Below are 18,770 nucleotides of genomic sequence, written 5' to 3' on the forward strand. Positions count from 1 at the left end.
AAGAAATTTTTGGTGTCTCATGTATGTCTAACATTTCCTGCTAGGTCTAGCTTTCCTTGCAGGTTGAGTGCTCATCATGGCTTTTACTGGATTCTCTGTGGCTGAGAAGGTTTAGTCCAGATGTTCTGCTCCTGTTTTCTCCTCTAACTGGGTGCACTCAGTATCTGAGAGGTCTCTGATCCCCAGTTCTGTGTGGGTGAGGCTGGCCAGGTGCTGTCCCCCATAGCCATGTCCTGTGATCCTGGAGGATGTGCCTCTTTACCAGGCAGGCTCACAGGGCCTGGACACTTTCAGGCTGTGAAGGAGAAAGGCTTCTGTGGTTCTGAATTTTGTCACAGCTCCCTGAGGGCTCAGCCCAGCCCAGGCAGGTGACACCCCTGAGAGCACAGCTCTCCCACCTGGACTGGCAAACATGGGGCTGATTTTCCTGTTGTAAAATTGATTGTTCTGGTTGCAGCAGGTGAAGGCAGTTTGCTGAAGGTCATGCAGACCTCCTGTAAAACATTGCTGAGAGATCACACACAACAGGAATGGGGAGAAGTTTCACTCTCAGTACTTGCTGGGAAGCTGGAATGTGGCTGAGGACACAGCACACATGGAGTGTCCCCAGGGACACACAAAGGCTGCTCTCATTTGTAAAGCCAAGTGTTGGGATGCAAACATTTATTTTCTGCCCTGGGCTGTCCCCATATGTGGGCAGAATGTATCCTACCCTCAGCTCCTTCCAGTCCATTATCTGCTGTCATGGTCCAAACCCATCCTTGCTGATGGGTGAAGCCAATACATTAATCCTTATTTCCCTTCTCCTTAGCTGGATGCTGCAAGAGGGGGACATATGTCAGCAGTTCTGTTTTTCCTCTTATAACAGGGGCTTCTCTCCGTGGGAGCTGTCCCAGGTCAGAGCAGGAGAGGAGCCTCAGCAGGAATATTGTGGGCTTTAAATGCTTTGCTCCATGCTCCAACATCCTATAGGATGAAAGCCCTCTGCCAGTGGGGGAAGGTAATTGAAACCACATTTTCTTAGCTGAGTAATTAGATTGATTCTGCAGAAATGCGGACATGTGGAAAATTGAAAAATGGAGGAGTTGCATGCCCTTAGGCTGCAGATGAATATGCTGGTGCCTTTCTGAGGAACACTGGCTCGATCTATTGAATTACAGGACGTGCTGAGACCAGCTCAAGCACGATACAAGTTCAGGCCCTGACCAGGGGAAACTCGGGCAGAAGGGGGTCTCTTCCTCACTGTGCTGATCTGAAATATCTATCCCTTTCCCCAGATCTTCTTATTGAATTCTGCAGTGCTCTGTGCAGCAAAAGGATGCACGTGTGTGAATCCAGTTAGAGGATTAGCAGAAAAACTCTCCATGTAATTACACAGACACAGAAATTTTAATTGAATGGTGCACTTGGTGGGACCAGTTCACAGATCACACAGCTACAGGGATGCCATTGAGACTGTGCTTGTGTGCATTTCATTTATGTGTGTTTTGACCTCAGACATCAAGTGGAAAATATTTCTAATGGCTTCATTCCCCAGATTAAACCAGCCATACCTACACTTTTCTATTCTTGCACATGATGACAGCTGAGAACTTGTTTGGATGCTGCCAGCCGTGCTAAGGGAGTGTTGGGGTTTCTGGGTTTTGTTTCTGTGATGGGGAGTGCTGTGGTTTGCAGGGTCTGGAGAGAACTCTGGAGCTATTTCTGTCTGAGATTATTTATAAAGGTAACCATCCTGCCATGGCTCTGTGGTGAGGTAGGTCCCACAGCCAAAGTCTTCAGAGGTGCCTGTGAGTTTAAAAAACCTGTTTGCAGTATTGTATGTGTGGGTGGTGTGGGAAGTGGCAGGAATGAAGGCAAACAGGCACATGGGCTCTGAAACACCACTACTGTATGATGAGTAGCACCACAAATACCCAGGGAAATTCAGATATTAATTCTGCCTGTACACCCTTTCCTCCTCTCCATTATCACTTTTGAAGCATTTTGATTCAGAATTTTTGAGTAAGACAGAATCTTTTCTTTACATCTCATGGCTTGGACTTCTGGACTGCTCTTTCCTGTTCAGCTTGCCTTCTCTAGTTCTGACTTCTCAGTCTGTTCTAACTTCAGAGGTGGCTTTTCTTTGAGCAGGAAGTTGGTCCTGAGGTACCATCAAAGTTCCTCCAATATATATCAATCATACTGTGATTCTGATTTTTACTGGTCTCACTTCCTCAGATTTCAAGGCACAGTTTTTGTCAAGCCATTTCCCTCTTTCATAATTTTGTATTGCCCTGCACCCCCTCTTTGCATAAATGCAAGTCCAAGCTGGTTCTCTTGAGCTTTGGCTAATCCATCATCCCAAACCTTTTCTACCCACATGGACTGCTATTAAGATTTAATTAACAACTGTTCTGCTGAAGCTTTGGTCCTGGTCAGCAGTATTGGAATTGCATTAAATAAAGGCATTAAAAATGCAACAGAATTTGTGATATCAGCCTCACAATATGAACCCCAGCTTTGTGTGTATAGTTTAACATCATCATCAATCACAAGGCTCCTGTGCTGGGATCCTGTGTTCACATGATTTGTTGTTGCTATTTGGGTTCTCTGGTGACATTTCCAAGTCCTGTGTGCAGGAGCTGTCACTGACTACACACCCCTGGCACTGGACATTCTGCCATCTCCACGTGGAAGATCTCTGCTTTTCCATTTTCTTCCTGAACCCATCCTGGGAGCTGTCAGCAGCACCCAGGGTCATTGATACTGCAGAGCTTTACCTGCTTTGTGTCAAACATGCCCTCTGTCAAAAGATGTGACTTCAGTGTTCCTTCTGCCCTCTTTCCCCAGGTCCCATCAGCAGCATTTTGGTGTGACTTCAGTGTTCCTTCTGCCCTCTTTCCCAGGTCCCATCAGCAGCATTTTGGTGAACCGCTATGGCAGCCGCCCCGTGGTCATGTTTGGGGGGCTCCTGTGTAGTGTGGGGATGATCTCAGCTGCCTTCTGCACCAGCATCCTGCAGCTCTACGTCTGTGTGGGCTTCATCACAGGTGAGAACAAACCACCTCCTTCCCCTCCCTGTATGAGGCTCCCTGGGGCTCCCACAGCTGGGCACTGTGTGCACCAACACAAGCACAAAGCTGGTGAGATAGAAAGCTTTTGAGATAAAAATCTGGTGGGACAAAGGCCCTCCTTATCAATGCTCCAGATGAACTTTAGCAAGGAGAATATTCCCTGCTCAGTGTTCCTGGCTGGAATCCTGTGTGGGATCCAGGCAGGGCTGGGTGCTCTGGGCCAGGCTGCTGGGGGTGGTGGCCATCAGTGCCCTCAGCACTCCCTGAAGCAAACCCAGCTTGACTGTGCACTGCCCTGGACAAGGCAGGTCCTTCTGGGTACAAGGTATGACTATAAGGAAAGCACCTGTGTTCCTATTTTACTGTGTGTTATCTTTTACTGTGTGTTGTCTTCCCTCTGTGAGACACGAGATGAGATTCCAGTGGTTTGCTTCAGTTTACTTGCCCTTTGCCAGCTTGTGAGGTGATGAGGTCCTTTATCTGAAAATAAGAACTGCTGGAGCTGACTGAAAATAGGCAACAGCCTCCCTGTTGTGAAAAACTCCTTTTATTTCCTTCTTGAAGTTCCAGTTTGAATTGCCTGTATTGAAATACGAAATTCCATATTGGAAACTCAAGCAGAATAAGGCATAGGCTCAGTCCAGCATCTTTAAAGCCTGCAGTTGCCAGGTTATTACTTTTAAAGGTAAATGGATTAGAGCTCTCCACCTGTGTGAGTATAGATGTTTAATTGTAAGTATTTTTGTTTTATTATTTTGGATAAGGTACAGCTGAGGTTTATTCCAGTGCAGCTAGGACATCTGCTTGAAAACATGACACAATGAGTTCAAAATTAGCTTTTGAGGTTGCCAGGTGTGTGGTTTAATGAATGTTCCCAATCTCTCTGCAGATGCATTAAGTGTTGCTGCTTTCTGAATGTGAAAATGTGAGCTCAACATCTAAAATCAATAAAGCCAGCCCCTGGCAAAGTAAATTGGGACAGAAAGTTTGTCACTCTGTTCTTCTATATCAATATTCCTTTATTAAATCTGTACAGTAGTGAATAAATCCCCATGTAGGATTCCCTCTCTTAAACCTGACTCTTCCTAAGGACTGTCACTGTAATTAACTGAAAGTGTGTTATTATTGGATGAGTAAATCTTGCAGATTCCTTGAAAGAGACTCCAGAAACAAGGTGATGGGAAATAAAAATAACCAATGTCTCCCAATATTTCCTAATGCATGAGCTTGCATCATGTCCTCCTAAAAAAATGTCCTCTAGGAAGGCAAAGGGGGAAGTGACAGGACAAAGGGGAATGATTTTAAACTGACAGAGGGCAGTTTAGACTAGATACTAGGAAGGAATTCTTTATTGTGATGGTGGTGATGCCCTGGCACAGGTTGCAGAGAGAGAAGCTGTGACTGCCCCATCCCTGGAAGTGTCCAAGGCCAGGTTGGATGAGGCTTGGAGCAACCTGGGATGGTGGGAGGTGTCTCTGCCCATGGAAAGGAAGTTGGAATGGGAGGAGTTTTAAGGTCCCTTCCAACCTAAACTATTCTGTGATTCTAACTTGACTAATGCTGGACTAACATATGGAAACTATAAACCTTTGCTAAAAATATTCTGTGCACTTTGGTGAGCAGAAGGACTCAGACAAGAAACAGGGCTGTAGGAAGGCACCAGCTTCTATGATCTAAAGCTAAAAAGGTGACAAGAGGGAATACTGTAAATAATCCCAATGGACCTAGGACTGATAAAGACCTTGCTCTTGCCTGGTCCCTGGATGTGTCTGCAAGCCTGGCCCATCACCCAGCACAGAGAGCTGACAGTGTGGGCAGTGCCCAGTGCACACAGGCAACCCCTGTGCCAGCCCCCAGGTACAGGGCTAAAACACCCACATCTCTCTGTCTGCAGTGCTGCATTGTTTCCTCTGAGCACAGCACATCTTTTGTGTGCACCTTTTCCTCTCGTCTTTTCCTGCTTGCTGAGCAAGGGCAGCTGTGTGTGAGGTGTTGGCTGATAACCCATCATCTCCAGGCACGGGGAGTGTGCTGGGGAAGGAATATTAATTTGACAGAGAAGGGAAGATGCTTGTAAGACTGCTAACGTGCTTGATGCCTCTAATTAAGCTTGGAGTATCTTTGCTGGTCAGGCCTAACCTGGAAGCATTCAAGGACAATTAGGAAGCTGCCTGCCCATCACAGCGACAGCGCTGCTGCACGAGGAGAGAGGATTTTGTCCAGGGGATTTGCAGTAACTGTAAAGCAACCTGTAAACATCACACTCTTTCTAGTCCTCCTTTCTACCAGCCTGGAAAGAAAACAGATGGATGTAAAAGCCTGTGCTCATGTAAGTCACAGGGATGGAGGTAAAAACAAGGTCTTGATACAAGGAGGTCTCTGCCACAGTCCTGTGCCTTTGGCATATTAATAGAAATCTCTTCAGAGGAGCAGAGCAGGAAGGATCTGTTTGCATGGAGGGATTAGACACAGCAATCTCAGTTCTGACTTGATTATGCCTGTTTCCATTTGCATGCAGAGCAGGAACCAGGCTCTGCTGGTGGAGGCAGCTCTGTCCTTGATGGCACTTTGCATGCACTGGAAACCCCACAGCCTCTTCCCATTTGTTTCCCTACAGCACTTAGAAAAAGAAATGGGGTTTGCAAGCTGTTCACCTGGACAGGTGCCAACCTGGATGCATTAAATAGGTGTCTCTACATGCAACCTCTGCTGAAGTCTGAGTTAGAAGCAGCAAATTTCAAAGCTAATTGCAAGGTAGTAACGACTGGTCAGAGTTTAGCTCAATCTGCACCAATTAGACAGCCATGAAATAAAATGGGATCTTGAGTGAAGCATGTGGACTAATGAGGGTAGAGGCTGTAAATGTTGAGCACTGAAATACCTGGTCAGATTGTTCTTTGCTAATAAAGTAAGAAAAAGATCAATAACTGCACAGCTGAGTCCTGTAGCACCTCTTATTTCTTTCTAATATGAGTGAGATGTATTTGATCCAGGAAAGGACACTCCCTCTGGCACAGGTTTGCTTCTGTTCTTGCAACACCACTGACAGACCTCTCTATCATATCCCTGGGGAGAAAATGTGGTTATTGAGTAACAATTCCAGCTATGGAAAAGCTGCTGTAGTTTCTGAAAACTGCAATAAAATGAATGTAAATATTTCCTACTAAAGTCAGCCAAAAGCTTAAAGTAAATTGAAATTCCAGTTATTCAATTTGAAACTCTCCAAATTTAATTAATGGGAAGAGCATGAGGTAATATTAAATTAGATTTGTCTGACTGGCAAATTAATGTTCACATAATAAAAAAAAATTGAGATGATTATTGTTTAAGTGGGTAGCTGGCATCCAGTCTGATTTCCCTCCTTTGGAAGACATGTGGTGTTTCCCTACCAAAAATGACTCTGTGGAAAAAAATGATGGTTCAATTTCTGCCCTTACTGACCAGCCTGGGAAATGGGGAGTTAATGCAAACTCTCACCTGCTGTGCTGCATCTTCTCAGGTGGAAAAAGATACACTTCTATATTTCAGCACTGTCCAAGGGTGTTCTCTAACCAGGGCTGTGATTTTTCTCTGTGGTTTCCAGGTCACCCTGAATTTGGCCCTATATGCATTACAAACAGGCTGCACTTCCCAGAGATGTGCCCTGCCTAATATATGGACTATCTAAAAAAGTTCATGCTGAGAATGTTTTCTATCCAGATTTATTTTTAATATGTAGCCATTTCAATTTATTTTTAATGTTGTAAACTTCCAAGTAATTTAAAAAAAAAAAAAAAAAAGAACTTTAGACTTGGAAAATATCATAATTTTGTAAACCCATTTAAACTGAAGCTATCCAGCATTGGCTGGATTCTGCTGCATCAGTTGGATTCTACTCTATCAGTGACTAATGATAGTGTTCCTTAATTAATTTTGAGGACCTTGACCTTTGTAAATTCTCTTCTGTAAAGCAATATGCCTAATTATGTACTGCACAGTTAAACAAACTAATTATATCGACTAATGAACAAGAAAAAAATCTGCATGACCCTATTTTCAGGATTCATGTTCTCTGATATAATCACTTCAAGGATTACATTTCTACTTTGTTCTAATGTGGCTCATTCTTTCCTGGATGATGAAGTGGAAAATATGTGGCATGATTTTTAAATGCCATTTTGATGGAGTTCTGAAAAATTAAGTTTTTATGAAAATGCTTCATGTCAATGAAATGCTTGAAAATATTATTGATGTTTAATTATTGATTATTGATGCTGAGCATCAGGAAGAATTGATGGACATCAGGAAGGATTTTTTCACTGAAAAGGTGATTGAGCATTAGAATGGCCTGTCCAGGGAGGTGGTGGATTCACCATCCTTGGAAATGTTCAAGAAAAAGCTGGATGTGGCATTCAGTGCTCTGGTCTATTCATAAGGTGATGATTGTTCAAAGGTTGGACTCCATGGTCTTGGGGGTCTTTGCCAACCTTATTGATTTTTGTGATTCTCTGTTTCTACGTGGCAGTGCTCTCAAACAGAACCACAGAAAACTGAGACCATCACAGCATTTGGTATCTCTGCCTGCAGATTCCACCTGTGCAGGAGAAGCTGGCCAATTGAATTAGCAATGCAGATTTATAATGGCATTTATATATCTAAATGCAATAAAAATAAATTCTAATTAAAAGAAACACTCTAGGGTCTTGTATAATTAGCATCCTTGGTAGCTGTTTTGCTGTGTGCTTGCAGACCTCTTAATCTTTTGCATCAGATCTGAATTGCTCACAGCACCAAATCAGTTGTGGCTGAGGAGGGTGATGTTATTTTCTGTGCAGGTCTGGCTGCCCAGCAGCAGAGTTGGGAGCCCATGGAAGGGGAGGCCAGCCCTTGATAAATGCACTTAGATGGCTGGCACTGTCCAAGCCAAAACAGCCTTCCTCAAACTGGGGGTTGCCATTTTTTTAAAAATAGATCCATCCTCTTCCCCAACAAGGCTGGACAGAAGCCACCATCATTCCATGAAGGAATAATTTTGTTTCACTATGAAGCAAACTCTTGGTGCTTGTTTTGGCACCCAAGAGATTTGCAGGGGAAAAGAAAGGGGGTTCTCTGACTGAAAGGATATTTCTGGGGTCTGGCTACCCAAATGTGGCAGCCAGAACTCAGAGACACCCTGAGCAAAGTTTGCATCCAGTTTATTGCATTGAAGAGCCACCATTGAGCCAATTGAGTGTGAATTTCCCTAATCAATGAGCTGAAGGTCTCAAATCTTCCTTTGTTTATCTGATCTGTTTTCCAGGACTTGGCCTTGCTCTCAACCTTCAGCCATCAGTGATAATCATAGGGAAATACTTCTTGAAGAGAAGACCCATTGCCAATGGCCTTGCTATGGCAGGGAGCCCCGTGATGCTTTGCACCCTGGCACCTCTCAACCAATTCCTTTTTGAGAATTTCGGCTGGAGGGGCAGCTTTTTAATTCTTGGGGCAATCTTATTACACTGCTGTGTGGCAGGAGCTCTCTTCAGACCCATCGGGGCACGCACAGCACTGGTGAAAACTCCGGTGACTGAGGAGGGGAAAGATGCTCTGAAAGGAAAGATCACTGAAGATGGCCCCATGGAGAACAAACCAGAAGAGGAAGAAGGAAAGGACTGCTTTGAAAAAATCAATCAGTACCTTGATTTTTCCCTCTTCAAACACAGAGGGTTCTTGATTTACCTGATTGGGAACGTGCTCATGTTCCTAGGGTTCTTTGCCCCCATTGTTTTCCTGGCGCCCTACGCAAAGCACACTGGCATTGATGAATATTCAGCAGCTTTCCTGCTCTCCATCCTTGCTGTGGTGGACATGGTTGCTCGCCCCGCCACCGGCATCATCGCCAACAGCAGGTGGGTGAGGCCGAAGATCCAGTACTTCTTCAGCTTCGCCATCGCCTTCAACGGCGCCTGCCACCTGCTGTGCCCGCTGGCCTCCAGCTACACGGGGCTCGTTGTGTACTCCAGCTTCTTTGGGCTGGCCTTTGGCATGGTGTGTGCCATGCTCTTCGAGACCCTGATGGACCTGGTGGGAGCTGCCCGGTTCACCAGCGCCGTTGGCCTGGTCACCATCGCCGAGTGCTGCACCATACTGCTGGGGCCACCCATTGGAGGTGAGTGTGCTCCCCTCCTCTGCTCCTGGGGAGGTCTTGGCTCTAGCTGGGTCTGGACAGAAGACACTAGACACAATGGTGTCTCATTCTCCTCTGCTGCTGTGGAGGTGTTAGCTCTAGCTGGGTCTGGACAGAAAATGTTGGACACAACAGTGTTTCATTCTCCTCCTCTGCTGCTGTGGTGGTGTTAGCTATAGCTGGGTGTAGACAGAAGACACTAAACATGATGGTGTCTCATTCTCCTCTGCTCCTGTGGTGGTGTTAGCTCTAGACAGAAAACACTAAACACGACAGTGTCTCATTCTCCTCTGCTCCTGTGGAGGTGTTATTTCTAGCCAGGTGTGGACAGAAAACATTGGACATGATGGTGTCTTGTTCTTCTCCTCTGCTCCTGTGGAGGTGTTAGCTATAGCTAGGTCTAGACAGAAAACATTAGACACAACGGTGTCTCATTCTCCTCCTCTGCTGCTGTGGAGGTGTTGGCTCTAGCCAGGTGTGGACAGAAAACATTGGACATGATGGTGTCTCATTCTCCTCCTCCGCTGCTGTGGAGGTGTTAGCTCTAGCCAGGTCTGGATGGAAGACACCAGACATGTTGGTGTCTCATTCAGATTCAGTTTTTATTATTTCTTATCTAAGTTATAGTCTCATGAAGTGTGAGCTCTGTCTAACAAGGCAAGAAAATGGCCACTCCTATCTTGTTTCAAGGGGTTTTAAACAATAAGCAAAACCAATTAAAACCTGACACCTAAATTATTTTTATTTATAACCCAATTAAAGATCACTCAATGTCCACAATGTGAGCTTTCACTAATCAACCAGAAATGATCATCCAAACCTAAGAAAAAGGAGGAAGATGAAAGTAAAGAAGGACTCAGGCAACTCCCAAATCCCTCCATATTGTCCCTTTTATATATACATTACTATATTCTACATCCTAAAACCCCAAACCTTAAATATTTCACCCTGTGACATTACACACTTCTTACTACACACACACACTCAGTGCTATCACTCAGCTTTGTAAGCCATTCCCACAGCCTCAGGTCAAAGGCAGTGCCCTCCTGAGAGTCACTACCTGTCACAGCAGAAATCCTGATATTTTCAGCATCCAGGGTTCCAACATGCTGCCACTTAAGTTGTCACTTGGGTTTAGGCTTTTGCAGGCACAGTTTGTGGGAAATTATTCTAAATGTGTCTTCTCTGCCTCACAATCACCATTTTCCCACTAGTAACTGGACAGAAAAGGATGTCCTTGATATCTCCTCCAGCATTCCCTCTTTCCTCCTTTCTGTGTATTTTTCCATTGAAGTGAGTCTTGGAGAGTCATCTTTTAATCCCAGATCCCTTCAAACACTAGAACTGAACTTGCAGAGTGGGACTTCCTACAACACCAAGAACTTTTCACTTCAGACAGTCTCCTCCTGGAGACTCTTCCTTTTGCAGAAGGCTGGAGTCCACCAGAATTTAAGTAATACACAGCAGTTTTGTGGAAGCCTCTTGTTGACTCAAACCTTGCTGTTTGTCTATAAGGCTCTGAGTACTCCACTTAGGAATTTCAGTCATCTTAGTGCAGCTGAAAGATTTAAGTGTGTTCTGAAAATAATCTAAAAAAAGATTTATTTTGGATGGCATGGAAATATCAAATGGAAATATCAAAAAGCAGAGCCCACAAAAGTCTATGTGGACAATATTGAGTCTCCAGGAGGACTTCCAATCATCTAAAGATAAGGGCAGTGATCTCCTGTGATTTAAGAGCCTTAATATTCCCTCTACAGCATGTGCTCCTCTTGCAGTTTGAACCCTTTTCCTGGATTCAAAACTGAGATCTGGCTAATGCTTCATATGACACATCCTGCAGAGCTGTTTAATTCTTCATATTACTGGGTAGCTCATACAGTGTGACAGAAGCAGATGTATCCTCTTGCTGTCCTAGAGATTCATTATTTAATTAATGACAAACAAAAGAAAATACAATTTTAAAATGACTGTTTTCTGGATTATATAATTTTCTGTGTGGGAGATTAAGTTAATGGCTAGAGTCTGCTAATGAGGCTAAAACAGTTCTGTGTAATAATCAGTAATATTAGTTTTGTAGGGTTTTCCCCACCATTTTAATAAGCAGCAAATTTATTGGTTCTTTGGCATTTTAATAACCTACTGCAGGGTTCTGCTTTAATGAACTAAGTAAATTGTTCCCAGTGTGTTTTATGACTTTATCTAATTCTCAAAGGAAAAGAGGCAAGACTATCCTACTGTTGAATTTTCCAATACTCTACTCATTAAAACTCTCATTGAAACCTATTTAGGAGACCTCTAGGTCATCCTGATGAGCAGAAAAGGAAAAATTGTTGCAATTAGCATTTGGTTGATGTTTCACCAGTAGCACGAAAAACACAGTGCATTGAAAATGGTGCACCAAGTCAGTTAGGGATGATTCAGGAAAAAACACTGACCAACAGCAGTTAAAAACTATTATTTTTGTGATCAGGAAATCTGTTTGGTGACCATAAAACCCCTTGTTAGTGCAATGCAGTGGGATAATTAATCATCAGCTTTTCAACATCAAGGGTCAATTGGGAAGTAATTAAAAGTCCCTCTTTTTTGAGGAGGAGAACATATTCCAAAACGTCAGAGAGCTAATGGATGATGGGCCAGTTTCAGGGGAGATTGTCTGTGCTGTGAAGGCCAGGTTAGGAGTGGGTCTCACTTTAATTAAGATTTGGGATGTTAAGGATGGTCTGTGTTGCCCAGTAAATGGGAATTAATGCTCAGGATCATAATCCCAATAAGATTTGCATTACATTTTGACATAATGGAGAACGGTGACATTTCAATTAAGCTGTCTCCCTTCAATTACTCTGTAACTCCGTAGCAGAGGCATTAACCTTTGAGAGGAACCTGTCACATTTGTCTTGGCATTGAAATTATCTGACATTGACAGCATCATCTTTGCTTTCCCTGGAACTAATGTTTTCCAGTTTCACGCTGTGCCCTTTCCTCTTTAGATCATGAGTGTCACTGCAGAAAGGGCAGCTGTGACCAAAAGCTGAGTCCCCTCTAATGCTGCTGGGTGACCCGTGGTGGAATAAATCACAAAATAAATCTTTGCCAAGAGTATGAAATGGACCCAGTGGGCAAGTGCCTTCTCACTAAAGTCTTTCCAAAAGCTGCTGCTTTTTGACTGCCAAGCCAAATGGACACCCTTGTAGTTGATCATTGGAGTCAGTGGAAAGGCTGCCTGCAGGCTCTGTGATCAGAGGAGTAGTTTACATTGAAAAAATAGGTGTGCTGGAAAAGTCCAGACTTTGCAGTGTAGGTTCTGTCCCCTTCTACTGACCGGTGCAAATTATCAGAGCATTACCTGTACCAATGTCAACTACCCACAGGCTGTATGTACAGTGCAACACATGTTCAGTATTTGCAGGCTCAGGGTGTTTGTGGAAGAGATCAGAAGTTCAGAGAATGTTTTATCCTAAAGCCACAAGGGTGTTCCTTGATATACAGGATCTGAAAACACAATACCCTTGCCTTCATCTCTAAATTTCCTTTTTTTTTTTTTTTTTTTTTTTTTTTTTAATATATATTTTACAGGAATTCTTATTGATACCTTTGGGGACTATAAATACATGTTCATTAAATGTGGAGCTGTGATGGTCCTGGCAGGAACCTTTCTGTTCATCATGAATTATTATAATTATCGTATGCTTGCCAAGGAGGAGAAGGAAAGAAAGAGAAAAGAAGAGGATCCTAAATCTGTAAGGACAGAAGATGAAGGCAAAAAGAACTGGAACAAAGACTCCACACAGGATGGGCCTGAGCTGGAACCTTTGAGAGAAGAGGGAGAAGGAGTAAAGAAGGAAATGAATGGCACAGCTGAAGTTTAAACCTGTTCTCATGGGCTGAATGGGAAATGACTTCTGGGTTGCTCCAGTGAGCACCAGCTGTGAAGTCACTAGGTTTTAAAATTTTACACTCTTCTCTGCCATGTACATCCTCTTCTTTGTTGTAGGAGAAGACTAGAACAGAAACAAGTCCTGATTCTTATAAGCTGCTGGGACATTGCAGTATCCACTTGCATACCAAAGGTCCTGCAAGATTTTCCTTTAGATATTCCCTATTTCCCAGAAAAAAGGGAAAGGTGATGTTTTGCAGGGGGCCAGGACAATCCTGACATGAGACAGGAGTCCTTCTTCAGGTGCTTTGTCTGTGCAGGGCAGAAATTTAGTCTTAAGCTTAACCCTTGACCTACATTCAAACAGTGCAAATTTAATTTTTCCCTAGGAGGTTGCAAAGTCCTTATTATCCAATTTCTGTGTGCCTTACCATTTCTAGAGAGCTTTTTCTTTACAACACCCTGGTGAGACAGTAAGTGTTGCCACTATTAATTAATTGTACAAATGAAGAACTGAGGCACAGAGGAGCTTTGGGCATCATTGCATCACTGGATAAAGCTTAGGTGTGCCAGAGCTGAAATGGAATCCACTGGCCTGAATTGCCTTAAAGCCCTGCTGAGCACAGGCATTCCCTTGCTAGAATATAGGAATACAATGGATAGTGGTGCATTAAACCACAGCCTGCTCCTCAGTGCACTCTGCTCACTGTGTGCCTCTCACTACTCAGGATCAGTGACTTTGAACACTGTCTCAGAGCTGGGACCTTGTACCATATATATATATATATATGCATCATTCCTGGAGGGAATCCAAACCCAGCTGCCTCCCCCTTGCCTGGGCTGGAGTAGGCACCTTCCTGGTGCTGGCACTGTAATACCTGCTGGCCTCCTGCCACCCTGCAGCATTAAGGAAAGTTTGCCCAGGTCAGTGGTGCAGAGGTGGAGCCGAGGCCATTAGGAGGCTCTCATCCTGTGGTGATGATTTTGGTTTGGGAAGATCTGCACTCTGATGTGTTTTACACCAAGCAACTGCTGCCCAAGAGCTGTGGATGCCGAGCATGGCATCATGCAGTTGAATCATCAGGCTTCTGTGGAATTTCATGGATTTGATTAGATAAAAAACAAGGACTTTCCAGGCAGATCTCCCAAATCCAAAGCTAAAACTAGTCCAAAGGTTAGTTCTCCTTTTTTCTTTGCTTCAATGGTACCCATATGTGATCAGATCATGTTTTTTCATGGTTTTGTCTTCAAAGAACTGTGTTTTCTTGTCACTTGTGTACACAATATGAAAAAGGCTTGTAAAAATACTTTCATAAATACATTGTACTCTTAAAATTAGATCATTCATATCTTCTTGTACAAAACCTTTTCTGTGAATTCTTTTGTTTCTTTGAAGAATAGTGGTCTTTGACTTCAGTAGGACTTAAATTTTAGCCTTATGTCATAACTTGTATTTTCTCTGCAAAAAACAAAACCTATATGAAATACTTAGGCCTTCAGTGCTTGTTTTGAATACCCTTTATTTCTGTCAAATATATCTATGATATTTCATTAAAAAAGACATTAATAGAAGGTAGTGAATATTTTCCAATATGCCTTCTGTCATATATTGTCATATACTTAATAAAACTATTTAAAAAAATTAAATGAGTTTATATTTTCCTTTGTGTGTAGTGCAGCCTTTTGATTCAGTAAGGAGTTTATCCTCAGAGGGTTTCTAGTTCTGGCTCCATGTACATGCTCACACAACTCTTGGTCACAACCTCATGTTCTTGTTGATTTGGATTCCTTTGGCATCTTTGGTGGTCTGGGCCAGCCTGACTGACACCTCCAGTTGTGTGGGAGTCTGAAAACATTACAGAATGACCTGGCAAGGACCTGACAAGATGATTTTCATACCTTTCCACCAGGTTGTGTCAATTAATCCTCAGTGCAATGACCCAGATCGCCAGCTGTCCTTACAGCATGAGCTGATCCTCAGGCTCCTGGTCTCTCAGAAACCCCAAGCAAGCTTTTTAGGTCATAAAACTTTGTTAATACAGATAAGATTTTTAATAAAAAGGTATTCAGTTCAGCTGTCTGTGAAAATCCTCTGGAAAAGATGCCTTTGTTAAACTGCCCCTGAGGGCAAAAAATGTTTCATTGGATAAGTAGGTCTTTAAGGCTTCAGAATTCTTCTAACATGAAGCAGCTACTTCATTTAACCTACTCACCCTCCTGTCAAAGAAACTTACACTGCCTTTAAGATTATGGCACTATTTCTGTCAGATAGGAAGCCAGACTATTTTAAGAGAGTTTTGGTGATTCTGGCTGGTTTTCAGTGGTGGGTGGCCTGACTCTTTCCTGTTGCCTGCTCCTGCTGCCACCCTACACTCAAACCTCTGATCATGACATCCCACTAATCACTGCAGCAAAGCAATGCCAAATAACTCTGTACTTATAAGCACTAGAAATGCTTCCTTGACTCAAATCCTATGAATTCAACACCTTGCAGACTCAAGCTGTAATCCTTTCTTGGAAAGCTCTCAAACTTTCCTAAGAACGTTTTCAGTTATTAAAAACGACTACTGCAATATGAAATAACCATTACAAAAGGCTCTTGTGACGCAGTAGAAGCTGCCTGTGCATCTAATTTAGTGATTTGTGTGGCAAATTGAACACAATATTCGTATTTACTTAGGTTTGGAAAGCACCTGTGTAAGCAAGTCAAGAGGTGTGAGCGTTGTGCCATAAATATGCGTGCCAGGCACATGGGGGATATTTGGGATGTCAGATGTGCAGGGATGATTGCAAACACTTTCTTTGGAGTGCAGTTATAAGACCTTTTTTTCATATTCCATTAGCTTGTGACCTTATTAGAAGCAAGTGCCCATTGTTTCCAGGGCTCAAACTTCATCAAGAGCCTGATTTGGATGCTGAACCATCATTCCCAACAACTAAAAAAGAAGCCAACAGAGTGGTGCTTGATGGGGAGATGTGACAAGCACCATAGATTGGATTTAGATTTATCCCATGTACTTGTTTTTTATGTACAGTTCCCCTCACTTTTATCCTCCCTATATTTAGCTTTCCAAATTCAAAGGCGTGGAGGTAGAATTCAAATATTTCACTACTTTGGTGGGGCAAAATTTGCACAACTTCCTCCCTCCCTTTTTAAAAGAATGTCAGAGCAGTGACTCTGCCACATGATGGAGTGTCATGCTCCTAGAAGGGGACGTTTTCTGCCATCACACCTTGGGCCAGGTGCTGCTTTGCCCCACACATAAACATCATTTAAATAGAAAAAATGAACTATGTCTAGAAAGTACAAAACACACAAGGAGACTTGAGAAGTCTGGAACCACAAATGAACAGAGGCAACTTGGTCGAAAATTAGTAAGCAAGCAAACAAATGGATGAATTGCCAACCTGTATGTTTGAAATATGCAATCATTTTAGATGACACAGGAGCTTATTCAGAAGGACAGCTCCCGTGGCAGCTGACACCAAATTTATTTGGTTGTGTTCAGAAAACGCCTCGTAGACAATACAGGTGCATTCAGATTACATCTGGAATGAATTTAAAAGATGGCTTTCATGCCCTCTGCAGTGACAGTGACATTGTCTATAAAATAGTATTATTTAGACTTATCAGAACTGTGTGAGGGCGTTTTGATGAGTGACATCCATAACTGTCAGCAAAGCTTCCCACGATGGCAGTGTGGCCCAGAAACACAGATTTGATTTGCTGTCTGCTCTGACACTCGCTGAAGTGTTGCTGTGCTTTAGCTTGGATTTGGAAAGAAGCTCATTTACATCCTGACACCAAAAATATGAACACCTGTGGGTAAATGAGGTGCTCTGTGTCACTGTGGTTGAGACCTTGCTATCACCAGTAACAGCATCACAAAATTCCTTTTTATACACTGTACAACCCTTTGTCCCCTTTGTCCTGCAGGGCCCTGTGCTGGTCAAGGTGTGACCCTGTGGTGACATTTGTGCTGCACCTTCTGCAGAGGGTGAAGCTCCCCATGCTCAACAGTGCAGGTGTCTAAAGTCTCAAACAAACACAATCCCACGTGGCTTGAAATATCTTGAGCCCATCAATCAAACTGTTAGAGAGGATGTCTATCTAAGGAGAAAATTATATGTACCCTCCCTCCAAAAAGGCATAAATTTGGACAATATTAAAAAATTATCTGTGTTTTTAAAGGTTTTTTTTTGTTTGTTTATATGTTACTATTTTCTGAAATGTAGTCTATATCTCTTCAACTTTAGTATTACTAAAGTTGAAGACATAAATATGATTTTGGACTGCAAATGTTTCTTCTAAGGACTTCTTCACTCTTTTTAAACTCCCTTATTCAGCCACACTAATTTTACACAGCACTTGGCTGCCATACTGTTCAGTTTTTATCCTTTTTGACAGTATGTTTCCCCCCTATTCCAACATTTCTGAAGCACTAAAAAGCCAGCTATTCAGGATTCAGTTTGCTGGACAGCCTAAGAAGCTCATTAGAGCACGAGTCAGACAGGGACAGCTTCAGAGGAGCAGCACCAGCAGGGACCACACAGTTCATGGAGAGTCTGGCACAGACACCCAGGTTTGTACCCTCCAGACATGACAATCCCTCCCAGTGTTCAAAACTTGCATTTACATTTTTGATGTCTCTGATTCCACAGGTAACTCAGGGACAGATACTTGGTGCCCAAGGCTGTCTGTGTCAGCTATCACAGAATCACACCCACCACCACAGGGTGGATGAAGCTGGAAAGGACCTCTGGAGAGCATTAGTGCTGCAAAGCCTCTTCAGAGATTGCATGTCCAGCACTGCTCCTCTTATTTATGTCACACCAGAAGCTTGCAGGTGGTTGTTTATGTTTCCCAGCCCACACTGGGGCAAAGGCTGGAGGCAATCCCAACAGGCTAGAATAGAGTTCAAAGCCTTTTGGTGAACACAGGTCTGTTTTATGCCTCACCCATCAGGGCATACAAGCCCAGAAGATTTTAGGAGGGGTAAGAGGGAAATAGACCTATTGCCAATGTATCTTATGGTGGAAAGGGCAGGGAAGTCCCTCAATGCACACACAGAGTCCTGCACTCTGCCCTTAGGAGCCAAAGTCTGCATCTACTTCATTTGAAGTCTCTGACAGTCTAGTGGTGTAAAAACCTCAGTTAGTACTGCCCACCCTTGCACCATTGTCATCTCTGAATAGTCCAGCCCATGGTCCAACTCCCCAGCCCATGAATTCATCATTTTTCACATCAGATTAAATCCATGGAAAGAAAACACAGAGGAACACACAGGCTTCCCATGGGCTCTCCAGAGTTTTTTGGACTTCTGTCTGCTGGGTGCAAAGGTATCCCAACAAAATGTGTCAATGAAGAAACTCCCACCTCCTGTAGGAGAACTGCTGTTTGGAACAGGCACCAAACAGAAATGTGCTCCTGCACCTTCCTGGTAAAATCCACTGGCTTCCAAGAAGGGGAAGATATTAATTCACCAAAGACGTCAGCTCCAAGGTCTAATTCTGACACAGCAGGTTCCTTATGAATCCTGGATCCTGTTTGATGTGCAAAGCAGAGTCTTCGAGATGAATGGGTATGACTGAAATTAAATAGGGACAAGCATTTACCTCCTGCTGCAGAACCTGGCATTCCCTTCCTGGACAGATGAGATTCTTAAGTAGTTTTAATCAGTATGTTATCAGT

At 43.3% G+C, this 18,770-nt stretch overlaps 1 protein-coding gene across 3 annotated transcripts in view; it reads left to right on the forward strand.

Moving 5' to 3' along the window:
* Window positions 1–14,725, forward strand: part of LOC310913761 (monocarboxylate transporter 2-like) — a 39,887-nt gene extending 25,162 nt beyond the window's left edge. For all 3 annotated transcript variants that reach the window (XM_083869444.1, XM_083869443.1, XM_083869442.1), the window contains 3 exons: window positions 2,889–3,032; window positions 8,335–9,183; window positions 12,778–14,725. In XM_083869444.1, the coding sequence (XP_083725570.1) occupies window positions 2,889–3,032; window positions 8,335–9,183; window positions 12,778–13,070 (1,286 nt within the window). In that variant the 3' untranslated portion in view covers window positions 13,071–14,725. The remainder of the gene's footprint in view (window positions 1–2,888; window positions 3,033–8,334; window positions 9,184–12,777) is intronic.
* The last annotated feature ends 4,045 nt before the right edge of the window (window positions 14,726–18,770 follow it).

Source organism: Zosterops lateralis (assembly GCF_965231275.1).
Source record: "Zosterops lateralis genome assembly, chromosome: 11".
NCBI lineage: Eukaryota > Metazoa > Chordata > Aves > Passeriformes > Zosteropidae > Zosterops > Zosterops lateralis.